Raw genomic sequence first — 23,984 nt, forward strand, 5'->3', positions numbered from 1 at the left:
GTAAGGTTGAATATAAGCAGGGATGCAGCACAAGAAAACCTGCAGTTTGTTCCTAGTTAATCACACTAATAAATTTTCATCAGCTACATCACTCTGTGCAGGATAACCAAGACGCTCTGTTTCAGTGTACACCAAATATTACACATTAAGAACTTGGGTATCTCAAGTTTGAGGCTTCAATACATCTGCTTAATGATAGCTGATTTCCAACAAGCTTATTTTGTACTGGGCTGACCATACCTTCTGCCTTGCATTCTGCTTACAAACACAACAGAAACACCAGCAATCCTGCCAGCACTATGTACCAACTGTAATTTTCACCATCGTGGCTTTATGCTACCCAACAACTCAAGAAATACACCCAACGCATGTGATAGACCATCCCAGTTAGTAACTCTGGCACTTCGCAACAACCTAATGTAGTCCCCTCCTTGTCCACTGCTCAGTTTAATCCCACATCTTGCAGTGATCACCCTACTTACTTCCAAACAGCTCCAATCTTCTCCTGCTGTGATGCTCCAATGTGCAGACCATCAGAAGCAATGCTTTCTCAGATTATCCACCCAATTTTCAGGGGGCAGCCTGTTACATTTTGGATTTTGATATTACAAAGCTGACGTTGGTGCTGAGGTTGTGTCAGCATCAATTTCTAAATGTATTATCAAAATAAAAATGCTCATGTGATCCTACTTTCCCAAACCATATAAGGCTCTAAAAAATCATAAAGCTAGGTTTGTATCACCAGATGCACTAAAAAGCATCTTTTTTAAGCCAAGATTAAGAGTCTCATGAGAAAGACCACAGTCCACAAAAATTATTAGTAAATACAGCCTCCTTCCAGCACACCAGCTCTTCTGTGGGCCACAGAGCCTCATCCCACAGCCCAGAAACTCTGCAGAGAATATAAATGGCTACAATTTTTTCCACCATTATTCCTGGGGGTTTGGAGCAGGGATTAATACCTGCTTTGGTATTAATTGGTATTAATACCAAATTATAATACCAATTAATACCAACATTACTACAGGCAGATAATAACTTGGAACACAGTGTAGAGAATATTTCTTTATCTGTCACCATACATTTTGACTGATCAATCAAAACTTTGTGGGAAGGGGGTCAATTATTACAAATTTGACATAAAACCCAAAACAAAAGGCATCTGCTAATTGTTAAAAAATAAATATGGAATGCTATTAAGAACACCCTTCTAACCAAACTGCTCTGGCAGCTTGATTCAGTCCTGGTAAGGAGTGCCCATGGTCCATCACAGCCTTAACTTCAGGGACAAGAGCTCCCAGGGAGGATGCTAACCACATTTCCTACAGGGTGCAGCAGTGAGGCTGCGGGGACAGCCAACCACTCCAAGCCAGGACCAGAGGTGAGGAGCAGCACAGCCTCCAGCCCAGACAAGCCTTTCCGGCCTCCAAATTTGACTACAAGCCTTATGCCACAAGGTTATTGACTATCATGCACCTAAGGCACTACCAGATACGCGTGGAAGTTATGACCCAGGTCTACTTACCGAGCCGCCTCCACATGAACCCTGGAGCTCCAGTATCACCATAAGAATTTGGGGGTTTTGTACCTGACGGCAGCCCATGGGGTCAAGTGCTGAGCACGTGCTGCGGCAACCCGACCTCTGAGGCCTTCGTGGAAACTGAGAAGCCAAAGCTCCCTTCTTAAAATGATTTATAGAATCATTTAGGTTGGAAAGGACCTTTAAGACTGCGTCCAGCTGTTAACCCAGCACTGCCAAGTTCACCACTAAACCATGTCCCTAAGCACCACATGTATACGTTAATAAAATATTGATACAAAAGTATCTATATAAGATATATAGGTATCTATATAATAAAAATAACAAATTGAAGACCATTTAAAAAAAAGTGAAATAAAGCACAAAAGTCACAAATGGGATTGTAATTTCCAGAAGAAAATACTAACAAGAACTTCATGCATTTAATCTTCTTTACCGCAGCTTCCGTCCCCCCAACGAACAGAGCCAAGTCCCAACTCCAGGGAAACACCACCTTCTTCTACAGGTTCACCTTTACACTGTTCAATGTTCACCTTTAACTTATACACCACATGTCACAACCAACAAGCTCAACGAAAGGACCGTGCATGCCTTTACTATATACCCACACTCCACTTTTCTGAGAAATAAGTAAACAAAATGATAGGTCAGCATTGATTCTGTTTCAAATATTAGTTTGCAAATATATTAAATTGCAATAGGGTTCAAATTAACACCTGAACCTAATTAAAACCCAAGTTACTTTTCCAAGCTCTTCATGCAAAAGAAAACACATCTAAAAGTTCTTCATAGCATTTAGTAGCAGAACATCAAAAAACATTTCCTTGAAAAACTAACTTAAAGCAGGTTAGGGCTTTGGAGTCAATCATTCATTTGGCTTAAGCTGGAACAGTAACTGCAGTCCTAGAAGTGCTCACTGACTTCTCCCACTAAATGTGATTTTTTTCATTCCTTTCATATTCTTTTACTCAGCTGCCTTTTCTCCTCCATGATTACATTTCTGTAATAAATATTTGATAAAGAACAACTTAACTGAAAATCAGACTTAAAAGCTCAACCACTCTGACCTTTGTAACAACCCCAAAGATGCCTTTTTACACTGCAAACTATCTTTGCCTTTCTCAAGTAAGGCCTCATTCTTCCCCTTAAAACTCCAGCTATTCCCCATCTCAGGCACAAATAGCTAAACGTTCTGTCCCACGCCCCGAATAAATCAAGCTGGCTATGGCTCCTCCACTTCTCAGCGTGAACTCCTTAAGCCAAGACTGCAGACTACACCATATTCCTCCACTTTGGTTCTTCAACTAAACTGCAGCTTCACCTGCAAGTACCTCACCACACTGCTTCTTAATTACACACACAGATGATTTTTGAGGCAACCTCTTGGCATTCATTCTGCCTACCCCTTTAGCAAGCCCTACCCTTCCCAAAGGCTGGAAATCTAAACCACCCTGTACTTAGCCTGGAGCCCGCGTGATCCTACCCGTTCCCCCAAATGCAGCCTTTGTGTTACGCAGGTGACTTCAAGGCAGAAGCTCATTAAGGTCCATCTCTTCAGACTAGTACATACTGTATGAACAGCACGAGTTCAAAATAAGACTTTAAAAAGAAATATGCCAACATTTTACCGATCTGTTATTTTATCAAATTCACATTCCTGAAGAATTTTGGTGACCACATAGTACCAATAGCCACTTAGTTCATGAGAAGTTTGCCGTAATCACCAAAAAAAGGTTGAGATAGCTCAGATGAATTCTTTAGAATATTCTTGGTTGCCCTGGAGTTATTACTGCACAGTGACAACCCTTGCCTAAAAAAATGAGTAAGGACAGAAAGCAGAAGCGATTTTTCAAGTTCTCATGCACTACAGTACTAGGCTTTCACATTATATCATTCAGGTTTTCTTCTTTATGGACTTTAACCTTGAATCGAGCTCCTCATGAAACAGCATCTGGAAAAAACATCCCACAATATTGCTTGTGCACTGCTTGTAAGAAATTGATTTCTTCAATTTATTCCTTACAAGTTCAGCCTTTCTTATACCAACACTGTCTTTCAGTTCTTCTTTCTCAGTTTGAGTATATGCTTATTTTTAAGGAAAAGATTCACACCCCCATAACACTTTCCTGCCACTTAATTATTACCATCTGTAGTATGAACATCTCCACTTCTCTATCCTAATCTGTTGCAGAATAATGATGCTTCAAACCAGAAAAACCTACAAAAAACCACCACCACAAAAACCTGACATCAAGGAAGTAGAACAAAGGAAGGGATTTGGCAAGGGATTTTAAAAGTTGGGCTTTTTCTCTCTCCCACCAGACTAGTTAAATACTACAACAGAAATACTTAAAGGCCACAAAACACCACACTGACCTCACGTCCCCCTTCTGTTCTCCTCCAGATCCAACTTCTCCTGCCAGCATACCTTCCCAAAAGCACAAACCCATTACAACAAGAGATTCAAGCTATTCCACTTGTCTCAGCAAGTGGCCCAAGTGGGCCACAATGACCGTGTCATCTCCCTGCATTAAGGGGCAAGAGATTCCACAACTGCAGACAGGTATTTCCCCAAGTGCTTCTTCCATGTCTGCCACCCATAGTACATCTACTGTAATACTTTTCAAACTATCCCCTAAAAGTCTGTTTTAAGTTTGAAGTTGCTACAAAGGTGTTCCACACCCTTCAGAAAGCATGCCTCTGCAAGTTAAGAGCCTGAAAAACCCTATAACCCAATACTGGTAAGCCTCAGATTCTCCCACAGGTGAGCATCTTTATTTTCTCGAAGTCAAATGAATAGTTCCAACAATTTTTTTAATAAATATGACTAAACTAAGGCAGAGAGAAGTTCTCTGAGCAAAAAAAAAAAATCTGTCTGATGAACAACAGAGAGTAAATTTAATAGCTGTAAACGTACAAATTGAATTACATTTACTCTAATTAGAGAGACTTGCAGTTATCACCGTTAGGTGGAACCTGGACACCCGGGTTACGAATTGCACTTTCCCTGGGCAGCAGAGCACTATCTGCACAGCACGAGAACGGCTGAATAACTGAGATGGGCAGCAGCCAGGACAAAACATCAGACGGGCTCCACATGTTCAGTTTGTTCATCACAGATTCTTCCCCAACAGGGCTTTGTGTACCTAATGCAGTAGCAGAGGGATCCGGAGATCAGGAAAAGATTAAAACAGTATCTGTTTTCACCTTATACATGTAAGTGGCCTTGAGTGGGCTGCTCAAAAACATACAAAACAACAGGTTCCTACTACCTTTTCCAGACTACACAAGACGGAGATGAAGGTTACATACTGCAACACCATAGAACTCAATTACAGGGATTCCTCTTGCCTTTCACAATAACAGAATTAAATGATGATGCTGCGGTCCTGTTCAGTCAAGTCACTGCACTGAAAATAGCTGGTATTTATAGAGATATAACATTCTCTGCAGATTCATATTAGGATTTACATTACATTGATTTATTATTGTTGTTCTTTAAACCTAAGTATTTCTGGTTTCAGAAAACTTATTCTTGTTTCAACTTGCAGTTATTTTTACAGGCACAACTAAGGACAAATTTTAACATGAGAAGCAGCACAAGCCATCCAGCAGAAAGAAAACACTGTTTGTACCCTCTCTTTTCTTCTCCTGGAGGGACTAAGGTAGCCAAATCCCACCTTCTCATTCAAAGCAATAGCATGACATATTGCTTGCATTGCAAGGAAGAAATGCCATTTGGATTACCATTTTAATAACAATAGGATGTCATTTACCTAGAAGGAGGGATAACTGTCCAAATGACAAAAAAGGCTTTCAAAAAAGGCAGGACATTGGTGCAGTATGTCATGGTGTTGTGTAAGTAATTTTTCAGACATACATGAAAGGCTTTTTTTGTTTAAGAGATGCATCCAGGTTACTCAAAATGCATTTATATACACACGGGGGTTATCACTGACTTACAAGTGACAACAACTACAGTCGTTTTAAAAAAAAAATCTTAAAATAGACTTGACCATCAAAACCAATTCTGAATTACAACCTAAGGATATGTAAGACTATGCAGTGCTCAGGTTTAACTGTTTAACAGCAAACCATTTACATCAGTTACATCTCATATTTAAATTTCAGATTAGTTTAAGGATTGAACCATCTACTCCCTGTTGTATTCTGCTCTTTTTCACACAAGCTCAGTGCTAAAGTTTCTGAACCATGAACATTCTTTGTTAGATTAGGGCATCATTTGGTTGTTTTTACTAAAGAGCGAAAGTTTAGCCTCAACCTTTCAACTTTAACTCTAATGCCACTTCACTAATGTTAACGCTGATGTGCCTTTAACGTGAGGACAAGAATGTTCTGCCACTGACTTACTGGTTACTCGGAGTCAGATCAGCCTCACGCCACCACCCTGCATGCGCACTTACCTCACCTCCTAAAAGCACTCAAGTCCATAGATGAAAAGAGCTCCGAGTGCTATAAAAACACTGTTTATTCATGAGACTGGACCTGTAACAAAGACGACTGGCTCTGCAGCAATGTGGAATGCAGTGGGGGAATCCTCGGCAAGTGAATTAGTGATATTCAACAACTCCGCCTCCCCTCCTTAAAGAAGGGGATTTCCCCTACATTCAGTCAATGAACTGCCAGTGCCTAATTTAACTTTAATTAGACTCTTTGCTTTTGTAGCTGGTTGCATTAGTGTTCCTCAAGAACACGGGATTTATAAATACTGCTCTTTTATTAGAAACATTTGGCTAGTAAGGAAATGGTATCCCCAACCATCATTTGCACTTTCAAGTTAAGCTTCCTGTTCCAACAAACAAGGAATTCTCACATTCCATGTCCATCCTCCCATCAAAACAACCAGTAATGCTTTGGTTATACTGCTGAAAACATGTTTTGTAAAAAGCTCACATTAGGGAGCACATTCTGGCCACGCCACCACAGCAAGAAGGTCACTAAGCAAATAGGGGCTACACAGGGGCTTGAAATCTTAGTAAGTGACAGCGGTCCTACGAATTTTATCATAAAAGGCACTCAAAGTTACCCAAAAGGAATTCTTGAAGTAGTTTAGGTTCTGACTATATTGCTCTTTTCCTCCCCAAATTTGCCTTCATTTCCAGGTGACTAGAAAGCATTAAGCCTTCTCCTATCACACAGAGCAACACCACATCCACATAGTCACATATTTTAATGGGAAATGGCTGAAATGAAACTAACTGTTTGCAACTATGAAATAGCTAGCTGAAGTTCCACCTACCTTCACATGGTCAGAAACTACAGCAATGCCATCCTACCGATACTCTGGTTAACAATACTGTAACTACAATACTAAGATTTCAAAAAGTCACCAGCCTTCCAGAAGCAGTGACTGGTCCAACAAGCCAGGCTATGCCAGCCGAGAGGTTTAGGCATAATCAATTCCTGTTTCCCCTATGCAAGTCTTCCAAGTCTTAATTTTTCAGTTTTAAACTTTACTGGGAAATTCTACTCCCTCAACTGTGTACTGTAAAGGCAATCCCCACTCTACTCTGTGAGGTTATCCTGGCTGTGATCTCCTATCAGCTGAATGAGGAACTACAGTCTAGCTCACTGGTAACATGCAACAAGAACTCCCAAGAGTTGGGGGAAAAGAGTGAAACTGGTGTGCGAGTAGTAAATAGTTACAAAAATGCTTTTGTGGAAATCGGACTCTTATTAAAAGGAAATAGAGTCACTGTTTCTGAAAGCTTACTTTAATGTATTTGGGAAGCAACTGGTAAGACATTTGAACTTAATGCTATAGACATGAGAGCATTTAAGAGAAAAACAGCCATACAGGAGTAAGCTTTGACTCTGCAGAAGCAGTAAAGGAACTCGGGTCAGAATTCATCTGGTTGCTTCTCTCTTAAGCTGCTATGCTGTGAATACATCTATAAAAACAGAAGAACGCTAACAAAGGAAGCTGCACAGAAGCAAATGCCACTGAGTGAAGAGTCACAACTAAACCATCCGACACCCGCATTCAGTCTGGAGCTATGGAAAAGCAAGACTTTCAGAACTGCTTTTCCTACATACTGTATTTATACCCCAGAGTGAAAAGCATCCAAATCAGGAAGGTGGGAAGGACTCCCTGCACAAATAACACCCAAACATTCCACGTAGTAACAAAGCTCCAAGAAAATTACCGACAAAGTCACCTGTATAGAAAGTAAGCTACAGTATACCTACCTGATCCTACAATGGGGACAGAGTAGCCAAGTTGAGTACAAGCCACAAACCTGAAGTCAAATGCATACTACCAACCAACACATTTTCATTCCAGGGGAAAGCCAAATCTTTCAACTACAATCTCATTCTGTCAAAAACAGGTAGGGAGAGAACCCTTTGAGGTTACTCTTCCTGCAGCAGCATTTAACAGATGGTTTCACTTCCTCTTCCACTGGAGGAAGAGTCATTCGCCTCGTACACAAACTCTAGATCAGTTTTCCCAAAACCACAAAAGACCATACAGCCACAGAAGGGAGCATCAGCAAATCTGCAAAAGTGCAAAGGCGAGCAAATGTCTTTGGCAATGCTGCTTCCAGGCCCAAGGCACTGTTTCTGAAAAACGTCTTGCAGCAACAGCATTTAGCATCTCTCTCTAGTTTTTTTTTTTTCTTTTTAGAGACCCGCACAGCATCTGAAGAAGCAAACTGACATAAAACTAATTTGTGTACATCTCTAGACTCAAACTAAGTGTTTCCTAATATACCAGTCCAGTTTCAAAACAGCTTCCTTCCAACCAATTATCTTGTCAGAGAAAAACCAGTCTTTTGCTTGTACTAGAGTCTGTATTGAACAGGAATTGCAATCCTTTGATTCAGGGTCTAATCCACTATCTGGATAACCAGCCTAGAACAACTGCTCTCGAAGAGCGGTCTGTTGTCCAACCAGAGGCTTTAAGCGGTCCATAATATGCAGCTGTTTCAACTTTGCAGATCAGAAGGCCAACACGGTTCAGAGGCACGCACTGCTGAACAACACGCTGAGCACCAACAGCATTTGCTATGGGAAGCAGTGGCTTTGGAACCACCACAGCAGAAGACTAAGAAGGAACAAAATACAGAAACTGAAATCGTTATTTGCAGTTAATGCACCACCAGTGTGCCTAGGTAACTGGAAAAATGTATTTTTTTCCTAGAGTCTGCAGTCTTCAGTGCACCAAAACAGTCTCAGCGAAACAAGCTGAGCTGCTAATTTCACACAGTACAGGCAACAACTTCTTTAAGGACAGCCTGGGCAATTTAGCAGAACTGATCAGCACATACATTCTTTAGAAGGCAGACCTTCAACACCAACTGGCACATGACTACAGTCTTCATTTTTTGCATTGATCTTCCTCTCCACTCACAACAAATTCAGAGCACCAACATTCAGGAAAACATTAAATGCTAGGAAAGCAACACTACTGAGAATAAAAGAGACTTTAAACCAACAAAGCCTCAAACCTCTCATAAATCTACATTTAGAACGTGGCAACAACAATTCATCAAGAAAGAACTGGCTTTAATGTTGTCTGTGGTATTACAGAATTGACTTGTTAAAAACAAAATCCAACTGCAACATTTAAGTGTAACTGCTTGAAAACCTGGTAACTTTGAAGTCACACTTTCATCTAACCATTGCAGTTCTTCCATGTAGGTCACAAGTTTATCATTGAGTAATTTATTGTATTCATACTTTCTCTAGTGAATGGGACAAAAATACGTACGTTTAACGTGTCGGGAAATCGTGTCGGGAATGTAACACTACCACTTTTTTTTTTTTTTTTAACAAGTAGTACTCAGACACTAGCGCTTAAGGAACTGCTAAAACCACCAACTTAGCCAGTTATACAAAACACAAGTATCTTCTTTCCATAACTTGGAAAAAACTGGGACATCAGTGTCACCGACTGTATTGTTGCAAGGAGGCTAAGCAGGATATCAGTTCCTGACACTCAAAGCATCAAGGCCAGAACAACTGCAAACTGGAGCAGCGTCCATTAGCTGATTCTTTCTGTTGCTACCTCTTGTTAGCAGCCAGCCTTGAAGCGCAGATGCAAAGGCAGTTACATACCTTCCACACTGGAGACAGGACCTCAGAGATCCTACCCCTTATTTTTAAGGCTGTTCAGAAATATAAACATGTGCAAAGTAAGCAATCCTATCAAATCTAGCCATGTAGTCTGTTAATATAAGGGCATCCCTCAATTTAGCACGACATACAGTTTAAGGCTGCTTCTACCATAAAAGTGAGTCCTTGCAGAAAACTTCTTATATTTGCAAGTGACACTTGATAATGAACCTTTCTCTATATATGCTTTAACGGATCAGTCATAACTATTTGGGACAGCTATATTGTTTATAGTACATACAGAAATTGTAAATACACTATGACTTCATATTTTTCCAAGAGCCTACGCTCAAGGAAGAGGGGATATTTACCAACTACTACTAACTTACGCTATGGGACATCAACTGCTTGGCAAGATGAACAGCCCCTTCCCCACCCCAAATCCTCCACTTCAGCACTCCGTCCATGTCAATGTTGCCAACACTAACGGCTTTTTGTATTGGTTTGCACTTTTTTTAGATAAGCATTTAAACATCTTTAGACCATACAGAAGACTCAAGAATCAGAAAGATTTCCAAAACAAACCTGCACTTTTACAAAGTCCAAAGGAACAGGCACACAAGCATGTTTTGCAGCATATGCCGTGTCTAACACAAACACTAATAACCCTCTATCTGTTACCAAGAGGATCAAGATGTGAAATCAAGACAGTAACGCAGAACTGTGTATCTAAATTCCAGACACCTGTAGTTTAATTACATTTCACAACAAGGCAAGCATTGTTGTGATTCATTTGAACTTGAAAAAACAGTCATCACCACTTTCCGCAAATCAGCACACACTAACATCTTAAACCAATTCTGTGAACAATGAAGCCAAGTTTTCCTTTTCAGTAATTTTATTCTAATGTGAAACATGAAAAAACAAGCACCCAAATAACTCCAATATAGTATGAAACTTTAATAAAAGTTGTTTAAAAAACAAAGAGCAAAATTTTAAAAATAAACTGAAAGGCTTGACTCCTAATCACACATCTTTCTGACATCAGCAAGAGTACTTTCAGACTTTCAAAGGAAAAAAAAAAAAAAGAAACAAAGATCTGCTGTTGAAACATTACTCCCAAAGACTGTTGAAACGCATAACATGAAGCTTCAGAGACAGACAGTTTTATTAACAGGAGGCTTAATTTTAAACAGTATATACAAATCACATGACTTTTCCAAAGTTGGGACCACCTAGTAATCTGTCAAAACAAAATTATGCTAATGAATTACAGAAGCATCTGTGTAATGCGACCGCCTCTTTATTGAAGTACACCTTTATACAATCCTTCCACATATTCCTGTCCTGTGAAATCCTCTCGGGATGCAGCGCCGCACAGGTTTTCAAATTTCTCCTACACACCACGTGAATAAAACTGTTGCCACTTGCACCTCTCAATTTTGCCTGACCACACACTTCAGTGTTCCATGATATGCAACACCAAAAGGCACTGTTTTTCTTTGTCCAAAAAACAAAACAGTTTAACATTTACTATGTTTAAGTACAATGATTTGCAGGGAATAGCAGGATTTTTCGGGCAATGCTCAAGTCTTAAAATTTATCATAAGCCAAGCATGGATGAATCAAAAAAAAATTCTATTTTTCACTTGTGTGATTATTTCCTTTCCAATTCACTGTTTTTTCCATGGAAGGTTTTACTGCACAGCAAAGAAAATGGCAACTCTTTACAGACTTTGAATATGACAGCACAACTTTATTGCAAAAATATATAGTAAACTCAGTATTTTCAAGTTTTGGAGAAAAATAAATTTTATCTCTGAATTCACCCATAGCAGTAATTCACGACAGAGTTGCTGCAGATAAAAGTTTCTTTCATATATAAACTAATTTAAAACTTTAACTGGACTCCAATCTTCTACTAATAATCACCACTTTGGTTCTCTTAGCAGAGACTATGTAAGGAGCTCAAGAGACACATGAGAAATACAACATCAATATCCAACTAGTGCCAAAGATCCTATCCCAACTGATTCATGTAATCCTAACAAATCAAGCTACTTAAACAATAATGAGCATTTTCAAGTTGTTACTTCTACTGCAAATGTTTTATAAGTGTACTATAAAACTCATATGATAATGTTTGAGGTTAGCTATACTTGTGGCAAAAGTCTTATTCTGCACAGTTATAATCGCAATATATAAATAACTAAAGGTTATTCCACAAAGAACAGCTTGAATTTTACAGAACGATTCTGCTCATACTTATAGGAATTAGTTTGGTAGACACATCAGCAATGGGCATAATTCAACTGTTCATACAGTAAGAACCTTGGAAAAATAAAGATACATACACAAAACAATTAATCTGTGTACACTGAGAATTCGTTCAGTTGCAGAGTAAAATCAGGACTTTAAACAAAGCTTTGACCTGTAAACAAAGCAAATTCAGCCAGCTTTTAACCAAACCTAGAAAGAGCTATCTATTTTACAATGGCTTGCAAGAGCACCCACTGAAGAGCTTCACTGACTTCATCTATTTCCCTTATCCGAAACTATGTAAAACCAATCTAGATTCCTTGCTAAGCACTGTGTCCAGTACAGTTTACCAAACTTCTATGATGAATAAGAATCTGTCTAGCTTCTCCACATATTTGCATGGGAAAATCCACTGCGCATCTATCCTTGCAGTGTTTCTCATGTAACGGCTAACCCAGTGCTCTGTCTTATCAAAACCAATCTGTTTTACAATTTAAACAATCCACAGGTTCTATCCTGGAAATACTATAAAAACCAATCCAGATGCATTTATCACAGCACTATGAATGTCTATTCTACAACTACTTCATATTAACAGCTACCCTAAAACAAGTTTTACTTTTCTGGAGCCTATAGGCCTGTCATTCAAATCGACAACAGCTGCCATAGCTTCATCACGAGACTCGAATGCAACCATTGCTTCTCCAGTGGGCATGCCTTTTTCATTGTATTTTAAGCACACTGAACCAGGGATCACTTGGTAACCATAAAAGAAATCCAAAATTTCATCTACTGAAACAGTAAAGGGCATATTTTGCACTTTAATGACAGTCGGTCCCGGCTTCCCAGACCCTGTTCCAAAACCTGGGGGTCCACTAATATGTATATTTGCTGGTCCAGGTCCAAACCCCGGAGGTCCACTTAAATGTCCACTTAAATGACCACTAGCAATTCCTGGAGGACCAGTACCAAAGGCGGGGGGTCCACTTAAATTGCCAGGACCATTACCAAAATTCTGAGGACCCCCTGCAAAACCCGCTGGTCCACTCAGATTACCAGGACCACCTGCAAAACCTGGGACCTCAATACTTGCACCAGGTAAACCGCTCGCTGCGACTGTAGGTATTCCTGGTCTAGACTCAGGAAAGCCACCTATTCCGGGTGGTGGCAGAGGGGGACCAAAAGTGCCAGACCCACTGAAGTTACCAGGGAAATTAAATGGAGGACCATTGTTTGCATCTTTAGAATTCCCCCCCAAGAAGGCATGCTCATCCCCGCCAGCACCCTGTGCTCCTGGCACAGTCGCATTTCCTTGTATCGGTATCTTCAGTATCTTTTTCCCTTGAGATGGTGGGTTTCTCTCAATATCTCTCATTTCTTCTAGAGTTATCAAACGCAAAACAACATCTCTTCCATTCAGTTTTTTACGGTGCAAACGCTCTGCCTTACGAGCATCATCTTCAGCTTTAAACTGAACCAGTGCTTGTCCTAAACCTTGCCCGTTATTATCAACAAGAATTTGTATAGAGTTTTCTTCTACCGCAAGTCCCTCTAGAAACTGAAGGATTTCCATTTTCGTTATATTGTACGGAATATTAGATATATGCGCACACAATTTTGGTGAGCCTGGTTCTCCCTCAGCATTCATGAGGATTTCTCTCTGGTCGTAGTTGAAGGTCTGCAATCTTTTACGAATCAGATCTATCTTTTCTAACATTGCCTTCTTAGTAATTGGATGAACTTGAATAAAGCGATTCCCTATGTACTGCTTATGATGACACAAAGCTGCTTTATAATCAGCTTCATTCCTGAACTCAACAAAACCCTCTCCAATTGCCTTCCCATTAGGTCCATAAGCTATATAAATGCTGTCTTCAACTATATCCAGCTTTTTAAAAAAATCTATCACATGTTTGTTCTCTGATTCAAAGGGAAGACCTTTCAAATAAACACAGAAACCCTGCTCATGGGGAGATCTCGACCGTGACCTTTTCTGCCCACCAGGAGATTTGGACCTAGAATGAGCCTGGGGTGGAGGAGGGTGTGACTGCCCAGAGGGACCCATGGTTTGCTTGAAAGTGATGTGGCCTCCAGCAGCCACCCACTGTCTCTCTGTTGCAGGACTAACTTCAACATAGCGCTGAATCATCAGCATTCTATTTCGCTTCAGTGCTTCAAATGTATCTTGAGGAGAAAAAAACTTAACTAGTCCATTTCCATTATTTCGACCTACATGATCCTTCAGCATATGGACTGCATCCACACGGAGCCCAAGGAAAAAGTCTTTCACATCAGATTCTGTTGCAGAAAAGGGCATTCCATGAACGCTGACATACAAATCGTCTGGATTGATTGGAATTGGCTTGACACTACTTTGAGAATTCATCTGGATAGGATTTACAGGATTCATGGGACCAATAAACAATGGATTCAAGCCGCTGTTCATATTCACTGCTGCTCCAGACCCATTCATTCCAGTGGGTAAAGGTGCTACGGGTGGAGGATTCATAGGAGGCATTCCTGATATGGGAGGCATAGGTGTCATTGGAGGTACGGGGGGCACAGGGGGTATCGGAGGAACTGGAGGAACAGGAGGCAGTGTGGGTACAGGAGGCGGAACAGGTATTGGGGGAATTGAAGGCATTGGTGGCAAAGATGGCATAGCTGGGATAGGAGGGATTGGTGGAGGAGGTACTGTGTTCATTGGGGATGCTGTGCTAGGTATAGTTGAGCTAAATGTTGGGCTACCAAAGGTACTCCCAAGATTTGGAGGTGCAGTCCCCATACTGGCAGTAGAAAATGTGGATATGTTTTTATTGCTTTCATGCACAGTAGTAGCAGCAGTTACTACGCTAGGAGAAGGATTATTAAAGTTAGGTACAGTAGTAGGTAAGTTAACCCTTCCACTCATTCCAGAACTAGGTGGTGGTCCCGACCTGCTAGCATTTGCTGGTGGCATATCTAGATTGGCAGTTTCGAAACGCCTACGACTGAGTTCTATCATGTTCTGCATTTCAGTTTTACTGCTCAGCAATAGTGTTACTTTTGACCCTTTAATCGTACCACCTGTGCGCATCATACCAAGCCTTGCATCTTCATCAGTGGCAAAAACGATGAAAGCCTCACCCAGTTCACCCCCTACAATATGCACGCCCCCATCAGGAATGGTCAATCCAGAGAAGAAGTGGCGAATGTCCATGGTCCCCGCCACAATCGGGAGACCTTGCAAGCGGATGACCACAGCCATGCTGCGCTGAAACAACACACACCTGCAGATGAGAAAAGGCAACGGCTATGTCAGACTACTGTTTATGACACCATGCAATTACCTACAGACACCATCTACTATATTTGTTTACATACACCTAACAACATCTTGCAAAAATTAAGCATGTTTATATTCCAAGTTCCTTATTCACGTTTGGTTACTTCATACAGACTGAAGTATTAAACATTTACCAACAGATTTAGTATACATTTTGCACTAGAAATTCCAAAATAACTGTTAAACTAAGACCCACAAGTATCAGAAAAAAAGAGGGAAAAAGAAAAAACCAACAAAACCCCACAAACTAAGGAACAGCAAAAATCAGAACTACTGTATCTGTAGTTGAATATTCAATGGAACATAAGCAAAAATGAGTATTTTAGCCAAGCAAACAAAATTAATTTACCATACACTGATATGGGTATCCACTGTACCTGGCAAAGTGACTGAGATAAATTCTGCACACCTATGGGAAATAAACAGTTCTCATTTGGGGAAGGATTTTATCTCCTTCCAGGTGAAGGCAATTAGGAACATAACAGCGCATTGGTTAGAAACAAAATCCATTATGAACAACTAGTGACAGTGAGACTTGCACGGCATCCTGACAGGGACCATCTAGATTATACTGATCTTCTATTTTTCTCCTAGCAAAGGCGAGAGGTCTAGGTGACCATGAAGCTAGCTAACAGTTACAAACTAGCCCCAGATATTTTGTGACTGTACAGACCGCACCTAAACTAGATTAATATCTGCGCATATCCTAGCTAGATATTCAACCTTGACAACTTTCAAAAACAAGGTATAGTTTTTTTTAATAGTTGCAGATGTTCTCTGTAATATTCTACCTTCCATCTCAGGCACAAGTAAATGACTTTTACCTCTGCACCTGAGGTTAGTGGAAGCTTAAGATCAATTTTGAACAGGTAGACCTCGACAGTTATCTTATACATATTCTACAGAAGAGCCTGAGGTCACATCAGAAGTTCAAGATAAACAGGAAACTAGGTAATTCTCACTTATATTTGACAAACCTTCAGTAAAGGCTGAAAGCATCATCTTAATACCAGCACAATTTACCAGCTCAGAAGCCAGCCTCTCATCCTGAGCAGTCAGCAGTAGCACCTTGTTTCACCTCAGCAACTTCTTGACTTCCTAAGTACAAGCCAGTTCAGTATCTGTATGGAAGACCTCTAAGGTTGCCATTAGTCACGTACAAAGGGTGTTAACTAAGCATCAGAAATCAAGGATGAACCAGATGATACAATGCAACACCAGGAGGCAGTGCACCACCAAAGACTTTTGGCCTAAGTGAAAGCCGTGACCAACTACCATCAGTAACTATCTGCCAACATTTCACATTCAGCTAAGTACTGTATCCCAGCATAGTCGAATCTTTAAGTCAGCTGCATTTGCCTGTCCAGGTCTTCTAATCAATTTTGAGTAGACATGCCATGAATACATCCTTAACTACTAGGTAAAGCCACTATCCAACAATTTAACCAGGTCAGGTAAGGCTGAATTCAGCACTTAATGAAAACAAGAGTAACAATTCTTCTACAGGGGAAAAAAAAACAAAACAGCAATTCTTTTGTTTGCATGATGGAACTACAGATTACTTAAATGGGTACTTAAGTTTTTTGTTTTGTTGCCCAATAAACCAGAGCTAACCCCTTCCATGCACTAAGGAACTCAAGAAACATACTGGGGTATTAAAGGGCACTGGCCCACATCCAGCTGACACCAGGAGTGTGGAAGACCTTTCTCCTTCAAGGAACCAGCAGACAAGCCCACTGGCACAAATCCAGCCCTGCTGCTCTAGCTGCTGTGAACCAACATCCAATTCCTTACCACACTGTCTTGAGAGAGAGACTGGAACTTGCAAGACAAATGTGAGAAGGTCTAAAAAAACTCCAGCTGTACACACCGCTAAGAAAACCCGTGCTCCCCTCAGGGATGGCAGCAACAGAAAGGGGAATACATACTAAGCCTCAGGGATTTTTTTTTAAGTAACTTTCCCATGTCCGTGTCAAGGTAACAAAAGCAACATCTTGCATTTATCCCTTACAGCAACACTTAAATTTACCTTGAGAATACAGTTCATTGCCCATTTTCCAACAGCAAAATAAGTGGCCCATGTGAAAAGAAACAGGTCGAAGTGAGAACTATCTGCACTATGTACACATCTAAGAAAGCATATGAGACTTTTTGCACTGTTTTAAAACAGCAGTACTTTTCAATGATTCAGTAGTTTTATTTTAAAATTTGCCTAACACTGATCGCAATCTCTGAAAGTAAAGTTAAAATTAAAATTCTAGTATGGCTTCCTTAAAATAGGCAAAGAGGACTGTAAAACCAAACATTGCAACATTATGCTACACGATTGCTTTTGAATTAGATGATCCTGAGGCAAGCCAGTGGTATGAAAGCATCCCTGCTTTTGCGCCTGCGCTTTGAAAACTAAAATACTAATACCGAATCTTGCTAGGAGGTTTACATTTTCTCTATGACCTATTATACAAAGAAATGAGTTTCAGAAATTTTTATGCATCAGGAGTCAGACATTTGAAGTGTCTTGTCTTAAATGGGATATCACTTTTAGTTGTTTCCTTACTAATACAAGAGGGATGACAATCTGGTATGGTCATTCGCTGAACAAAGGCAACTTGGGAAGGTTTTTCTGCTCAGATCGGCTGGTTTAGAACATCATATAACTGCATTTACTAACAATTCCATGAATCTAGCCCAGAAGACAAAGTAACAGATAAGGTCACAAAAGAATTCTCAAGAGTTCAAATATTTTAACATTTGCGTAACTTTTGGGATAATGCAAGCATTTCAACCTTACACTAAAATTCAAAACTTCATTATAAATGCTAAGAGGTATCTTAAAGTTTTGTTACCAAGTATTCTATTCAGGTCCACTAAATCACTATCAACCAAAAAAACCCCACCGAACAGCTGTTCATGCACGTAGTTGCTAGAAAAACTAGCTGCAATGACTTCAGCACAGTTAAATCCGTGCATGATACTAAGCAAGTGCTTGCTGTTAATCAAGAGCTAACAGTAGCATGGTGCAAATAAAAAGAATTTCAAGGACTTTACTCCATCAAATATTTTTGGCTAAAAAAAATTTTTTGTCAACTCAAAACATAACTGCTTCAAATTTTTCAGGATTTTAGTGCTTTAACAAAGTATTAGTTTCGCTTCTGAGATTTAAAGAAAAATCACAAGGACCAAAAGAGCCAAATTTCACATTTCTAAGCACTCGCAAGTCCAATTTTTTCCAAAATGCACTTAGGAGACAATAACCCACTCACTCAAATTTTCCAACTAATGAAAAAGCAAAGCCTGCTCAACTATTTCACTGTTCAGTTGTAAAGATCAACATACATGCAGAGGCAACATTAACTCGGACACAGAACAGGCTACGCTCCTGTTAAGTGTGTATTGAAGACTTTTTGTTGAGCTGAGGCGTTGACGGCTGCCTGCTTTTCCCCCCCTCACAAAAAGGTACTTTAAGGCAAAAGTGGGGTTTGTTGTCATTTTGCATGTTTGGCATATTTTTGGAGACCAGACACACAAAATCCTAGAGCTGTACTACGGACAAGCCATCCCCGTTAGCAAGCTGCGATCAAAACAGAGATTAAAGGGCTGTCGACAAACTGATTCAACTCATTTGGTGAGTCTTAACAGCATGATTATGTGTCTTAACAGCAACATCTTTAAAAACATTGATGTTACACTGGAAAAAGGTGTACCAGATGATTATATCACTTCTTCCATCTAGTCAGTAAAATAAGCAGAATTTGGGTCATATGCATAAATCGATAAAGACACCAGACTAGTCTTTTAAGATGTATGCATTTTTCAAATTAAGAAGAGTTTAGAAGATTAAACATAGTCCCTGGGGAGTATTAAAAGTACAATACACATGTGGTACACACACACACAACATATTTGGCAATTCATGGACAAAGACTAAGAACTGGAATAACACTGGTAATGTAGGAGGAGTTTTAAGTATCCAAACTGAGACTGTCTAGCAAAAGCTGAAACTATACATACAGTTTCGCTTTTTTTTTTTTTTAAGGCTAAAATCAACATGCTAGATTAAGATAGTCATCTCTGACCTAATTTGAACCTATCTGATCACTTTAAATGCTGCAAAACCTAATTAGAACCAATTACTGTACACTTCTAAACTCCAACAGTTAGAAACATGCAGACCTGTGGCCTGCAGCAAAGTAGCTACATTTTCCAACAGTGCAAAATAACTGGGAGAGTGTTCCAGACTACCGCATGCTGATAAAACAATTAAACATTAGTTTGGCAGAAAATTCTATTTACAAGAACAACATTGCCAGACCCACCATCACCAGTGGGAGTCAAAGTAAAGACACTAGATATAGATTATTTGACCCAAGTGTTTTGATACCAATTCACAGATTCCAAAAACTTCAAATATTTATTAAGATATATTCAATATGCATATAAAGAAGTCTTCAATTCAAAGGCTCTTACCTGCAAAGACAGATGTATTTTTTCTTAACAAGTAGCAGAAGCCAAGCCAATCCTGTGGGCAACCAATTAAAACCAACTTTTAGACTGCAATAAAGAATAAATGGAGGCAAAAATCAATGCAGGCAACACAACAGCAGTAACAGTCCACAAAGAACTGTATATATAGAAAGTTCAAACCTGCAACCACCACAAGGCACTGTGACATACAACCACCATAAATAAGAGTGCATTTTCTAATACCTTATCCCTGTATGACTTGTCAGTAATTGCACTGCACAGTTTTCGTATGGTTTTAAGACATGAATATGCCTTCCACAAAGAATGTGAAAAGAACCAGAAAACATTCAAAGAATCCTTCAAATTTTCTCCATCACCAATAGGTGAACAAATCACTCTTTCAGAGGCAAAGAGCTAGAATTAAACACTTGAAAACCCTGAATTTTAATAAACCCTTGCTCCGTCAATAATTATATTCCTTCCTCCAACTGCACATCTTCTTACTTGAACAAAGCAACATAAGCCGCACCTCAGAAAACCTCCCTAGAGCTGCACATGAAGAGTTCTTCAGGAGCCACACAAACTGGTAAAATGAAGTGACATGTCAGGGCCACCTTCAGGCAGTCACCTCTGCAGAGCACACAGTAAGAACTCCCCACTGAGATATGGTATTTTCAATTGCAATCTGTCATTTCGTTATCCAAATCCTGATCAAATACCCATTTTTTTTTCCATCCCTGTATAAAAATTGTCTTCCTGGAATTACAACTCAACACAAGAGCCAAACATTTTAAATGGTAACATAAGTATTTTATGGAAAACCCTTCATTGCTTAGTAGACCATCTCATACTAGAATTGTGATTCTCTGGAAAACTATCCAGGAACAAATCACACCAAGAACAAATAACTGCCTCCTCCTCACACAACCCAAATAAGCCATTTTCAGTTATGAGCATCATTAACAAAGTGAACTTAGAGAAAGAAGTACTGCCAAACCATCCACAAACTCCCTAACAGAGGGAATTAAACCACAGATATTCACAGGTCTTCCAGGACATTAAGAGCACACTTATGAGTGAGAAAGATACAACTACACTCTTCAGACTTACATTAAAATGGCAAATGCATTTAGGACAAAAAGACTTTTTATTATTATTATTATTAGACCTTTAAGAGAAACAAGTAATCCTGTATTAGAAGGATTCAACTATATACTTCCATATCTAGTGGTGTCAAACAGTAGTTTACAATGCAGGAAAGAATGTAATCACCTGAAAAATAGTTTCATGCAAAACCACACCTGCTTCATAAAGCAGATAAATCTTTCATGCACAAGGAACTTTCCATTTAGAAGAAAAACCCAAATCATTTGATGCATTTCCAGTACAGCAACCACAGTGTTGCATATGTTTCTCTTCACAGCATCGAAAACAAGCTGAACATTTGCAGTGGACTGAGACAACATGCTATAATGTATAACAACATAAAGAAAACCAAGCAGCATTCTTCAGAAAAGGTGCAAAACCTCCACTCTACTATGTTTAACCTTTCTGCCAAACACCATCTACTATTGTTTGCAAGTCTCAATTCTTTCAACTTTAAAGAAAACCATCCATCACTCTCATAGGTAAAGACATCCTTTCCAGCGCAAGAGCATTATTAACTAGGCAAACACCGACTAGGGCACAAGTGCTCCCACACAACGCCGACACACCTCTGGGGCTTCACCGGGAGGCTCCACAACACCCTGTCAGCTATACAGAACCACCATCCACTGCACACGAACCAGCCGATGAAATAACCTCAAGAGGAGTCCTCTTGAGGCGGAAACAACATGCCGATTTTTCTGCCTAACCCCAGCAGATCCAGGTGGGTAAGAAAATCACTAAAGAAGAATGAGTAAGTTTAAGAGTGAGAAAAACCAGAACCAAGAAGGTTGGGTTTGGTAGGGGTTTTTTTCCAAAAGAAAGCTCACACAAACGCCTGGTGTACTTCTAGGACCCACATCAGCAGTAGGGGTTTTTTACAGAGCTGATTTTAGCGAAGCAGATCATCGCGTTACTGCTCGGCAACCTCCCTGGTGTTTGCCGGGTAACCCCGAGGCGCAGTGGCAGCGCCGCAGGCACTGGGGACCTTCTTCCCCGCGAAGTGCGGAGCGTTCGCCTCGCTTCGTCCTCCGGGGCCGGGCGAGGAGCCCGGGCGAGCCCCCCCGGGACCAGCCCCGCCGGCACCGGCCCCGCGCCGCTTCCTCCCGCGCCAAAGGGCCGAGGCGCCGACAACGGGACCGCGCCGCCGGGCGCGCAGCTCCCGCGGCCCCACCGCCGCTCCGGGCCCGCCAGGCGCCGCGACCCGCAGCCCGCCCAGCCCCGGACGACGACGCCGGAGCCACCGCCGGCCCGGCCCCAGCTCGGGCTCCGGTCCCGGCCCCGCCGCAAGGTCACTCGGCCGCCCCCGCCAGCCGGGCCCTCGGCGCCTGCGCTCGGCCCGCACATACTCACCTACCCGCGCCGGCCGCGCAGCTCCGCGGGCCGCCGGGCGCGGGCGGAGGCGCGGCGAGAGGGAGGGAGGGAGAGAGGGAGGGAGCGGGCGAGGGCGGGGGCCGACCCGCCGCCCGGGCCCCCCCGCCTCAGCGCGCCAGGCCGCGGCGAGGCGGAAGCGGCCCCGCTCGGTGCCCCGGGCCCGCAGCGCGGGAGGCGCCGCCCGGCCCGGCCCTTTGTGCGCGGGGACGCGTGCCAGCCGCGCCCGGCCTCCCTCCCCTCGCTTCCCCTCCTCGCCACGCTGCGCCGCGGGCCCGCAGCGCGGGGCAGGGCAGACGGCCCGGCCCGCCCGGGCGCCGCCGCGCTCTTACCGAGGGATCTGTACGGGAAAAAGGGTTAGAACGGAGCCGAACCGCCCCGGGCCCCGCTCCGCGCCGAGCCCAGCGCCACCGACCGCGCAGCGCCACAAAATGGCCGCCTCGATGCGGCGCCGCCACCCGCCGCCAAGGAGGGGCGGGGCCTGGGCCGGGCGGCACGAGGAGGGCGGGGCTCTCTGGCGCGCGCAGGGCCTTTTGCTGCCCGCTCCGCCCGGGGCGGGGCTGTGCGCAGCGGCAGACGGCGCATGCGCTGCGGGGGGCGGGGGTGTCGCGCCTCACCCCAGGGGCCGGAAGCAGCTGGGGTTGTGGTGGCGAGTCGTCCTTTGCCTCCTCCCCTGTCAGCACACCCCCTTCGCAGGGCAACGCTACAGCTGGAAGACCGAAAAGAGAAACGTCGGACCCACGGTATAGGACTCGTACAGTTGCCTCTGGTACAATAGTAATACGGTGATAGCGACACATTTTCTGGATATTAACGATGGTGTAGCTGAGGGTTATTGCTGAGGCAATGGGGAGTCGAAAGGATGCATTGAACAAAAGAACCCTGAGGAGAATGGTTGTTTCTGACTTCTTCACTTAGGACCAGGTTGCAGAATTAAAATGAAAGTCAGATTACCCTGGGTCAATGCCCTTTTGAGTGTAACTGCCCCATGCTGTATTTGTCCTTTGCTTGACTAAAGATACATGCAATAAAAATAACTAGACAGTGTCCTGAGCTGAAGAACAGCTAGACACCTCTTGGGAGGTGCTCTGTCACTGTGCTTCAGTGGACACGGGTACTGAAGCAGCATCCATTTTCAATGAAAAAAAACCCCCTGCATATTCTGCTGCAAGAAATGAATGAAAATAAATCATTGCCTCATGTTGCAAACGCTTTTCCAGCACATTTGGGAGTTCAACAATTCAGTTAATTGTTTTCCACCACTTAACAGAAACCAAGGCCAAAATGTGTGATGGGCGTGCAATGGGATCAGGCCAGGGGCTGCTTGGCACAGCAATAACCCCCACTCCATTATTTGTTTCCCAGTGTACCCCTTATTTCTGCTCCCAAATTCTCCTCCTTTACCACCCTCATCCCTTCCCAATAAACAGGCCATGCTTGTTTATCATTTCCCTATTATCCCTAGTTTTACAGATTTTGTACTCTACTCGGTATTTATGATAATGGCTGCCCTGAAAACTTAACAGTTCTGTTGAGCTAACACCTCCTTTTTGTCTTGCCAAGTGTGCCATCTGCTTACACATCACTCCTGGTAGTATCCAGTGATTCGTCTTTCTACAGCTCAACAGCAGGCAGGGTCAGCTGTCAGCACGCACCCTCAGCACAGCCAACTGGCATCACCAGAGGCACCCACAGCCAGGCTCCGCACAATGCCCGGAGAGCTGCTTGCCCAAGGCAGCAGCTCGCCCAAGGCAGCAGCTCGCCCAAGGCAGCAGCTCGCCCAAGGCAGCAGCTCGCCCAAGG

The 23,984-nt window shown here is 42.1% G+C and overlaps 2 protein-coding genes across 14 annotated transcripts in view; both read right to left on the bottom strand.

Annotated features, from left to right (window-relative positions):
• Positions 1-22,636, bottom strand: part of CPNE1 (copine 1) — a 45,272-nt gene extending 22,636 nt beyond the window's left edge. For 3 of the 9 annotated variants that reach the window (XM_075769135.1, XM_075769132.1, XM_075769128.1), the window contains exons 1-2: positions 22,514-22,560; positions 19,668-19,751 (exon numbers count right to left, since the gene is read on the bottom strand). The gene's annotated coding sequence lies outside the window, so the exon portion shown is untranslated. Of the gene's footprint in view, positions 1-19,667; positions 19,752-22,163; positions 22,363-22,513 lie in introns of those variants that run through there. The other 6 variants (XM_075769136.1, XM_075769134.1, XM_075769129.1 and 3 more) reach the window with 3 other exon arrangements.
• On the bottom strand, positions 10,557-22,600 carry RBM12 (RNA binding motif protein 12). Of its 5 annotated transcripts, none has more exons than XM_075769126.1 (4): positions 22,514-22,554; positions 19,668-19,719; positions 15,550-15,609; positions 10,557-15,144 (listed from the first exon to the last, which is right to left on the bottom strand). In XM_075769126.1, exon 4 carries the CDS (start codon positions 15,120-15,122, stop codon positions 12,474-12,476), a length of 2,649 nt encoding a protein of 882 aa, XP_075625241.1. In that variant the 5' UTR covers positions 15,123-15,144; positions 15,550-15,609; positions 19,668-19,719; positions 22,514-22,554; the 3' UTR covers positions 10,557-12,473. The 5 variants fall into 5 exon arrangements, with proteins under 5 accessions (XP_075625241.1, XP_075625242.1, XP_075625240.1 ...); XM_075769127.1 differs by having other exon boundaries at positions 15,578-15,609; positions 22,514-22,549; XM_075769125.1 differs by lacking the exon at positions 15,550-15,609 and having other exon boundaries at positions 22,514-22,600.
• Positions 22,637-23,984: the final 1,348 nt, after the last annotated feature.

Source organism: Balearica regulorum, chromosome 16 (assembly GCF_011004875.1).
Source record: "Balearica regulorum gibbericeps isolate bBalReg1 chromosome 16, bBalReg1.pri, whole genome shotgun sequence".
Taxonomy (NCBI): Eukaryota; Metazoa; Chordata; class Aves; order Gruiformes; family Gruidae; genus Balearica; species Balearica regulorum.

Coding starts and splice junctions, on each gene's coding strand:
- RBM12 (XM_075769125.1), bottom strand. CDS start 15,122: ATGGCTGTGGTCATCCGCTTGCAAGGTCTCCCGATTGTGGCGGGGACC.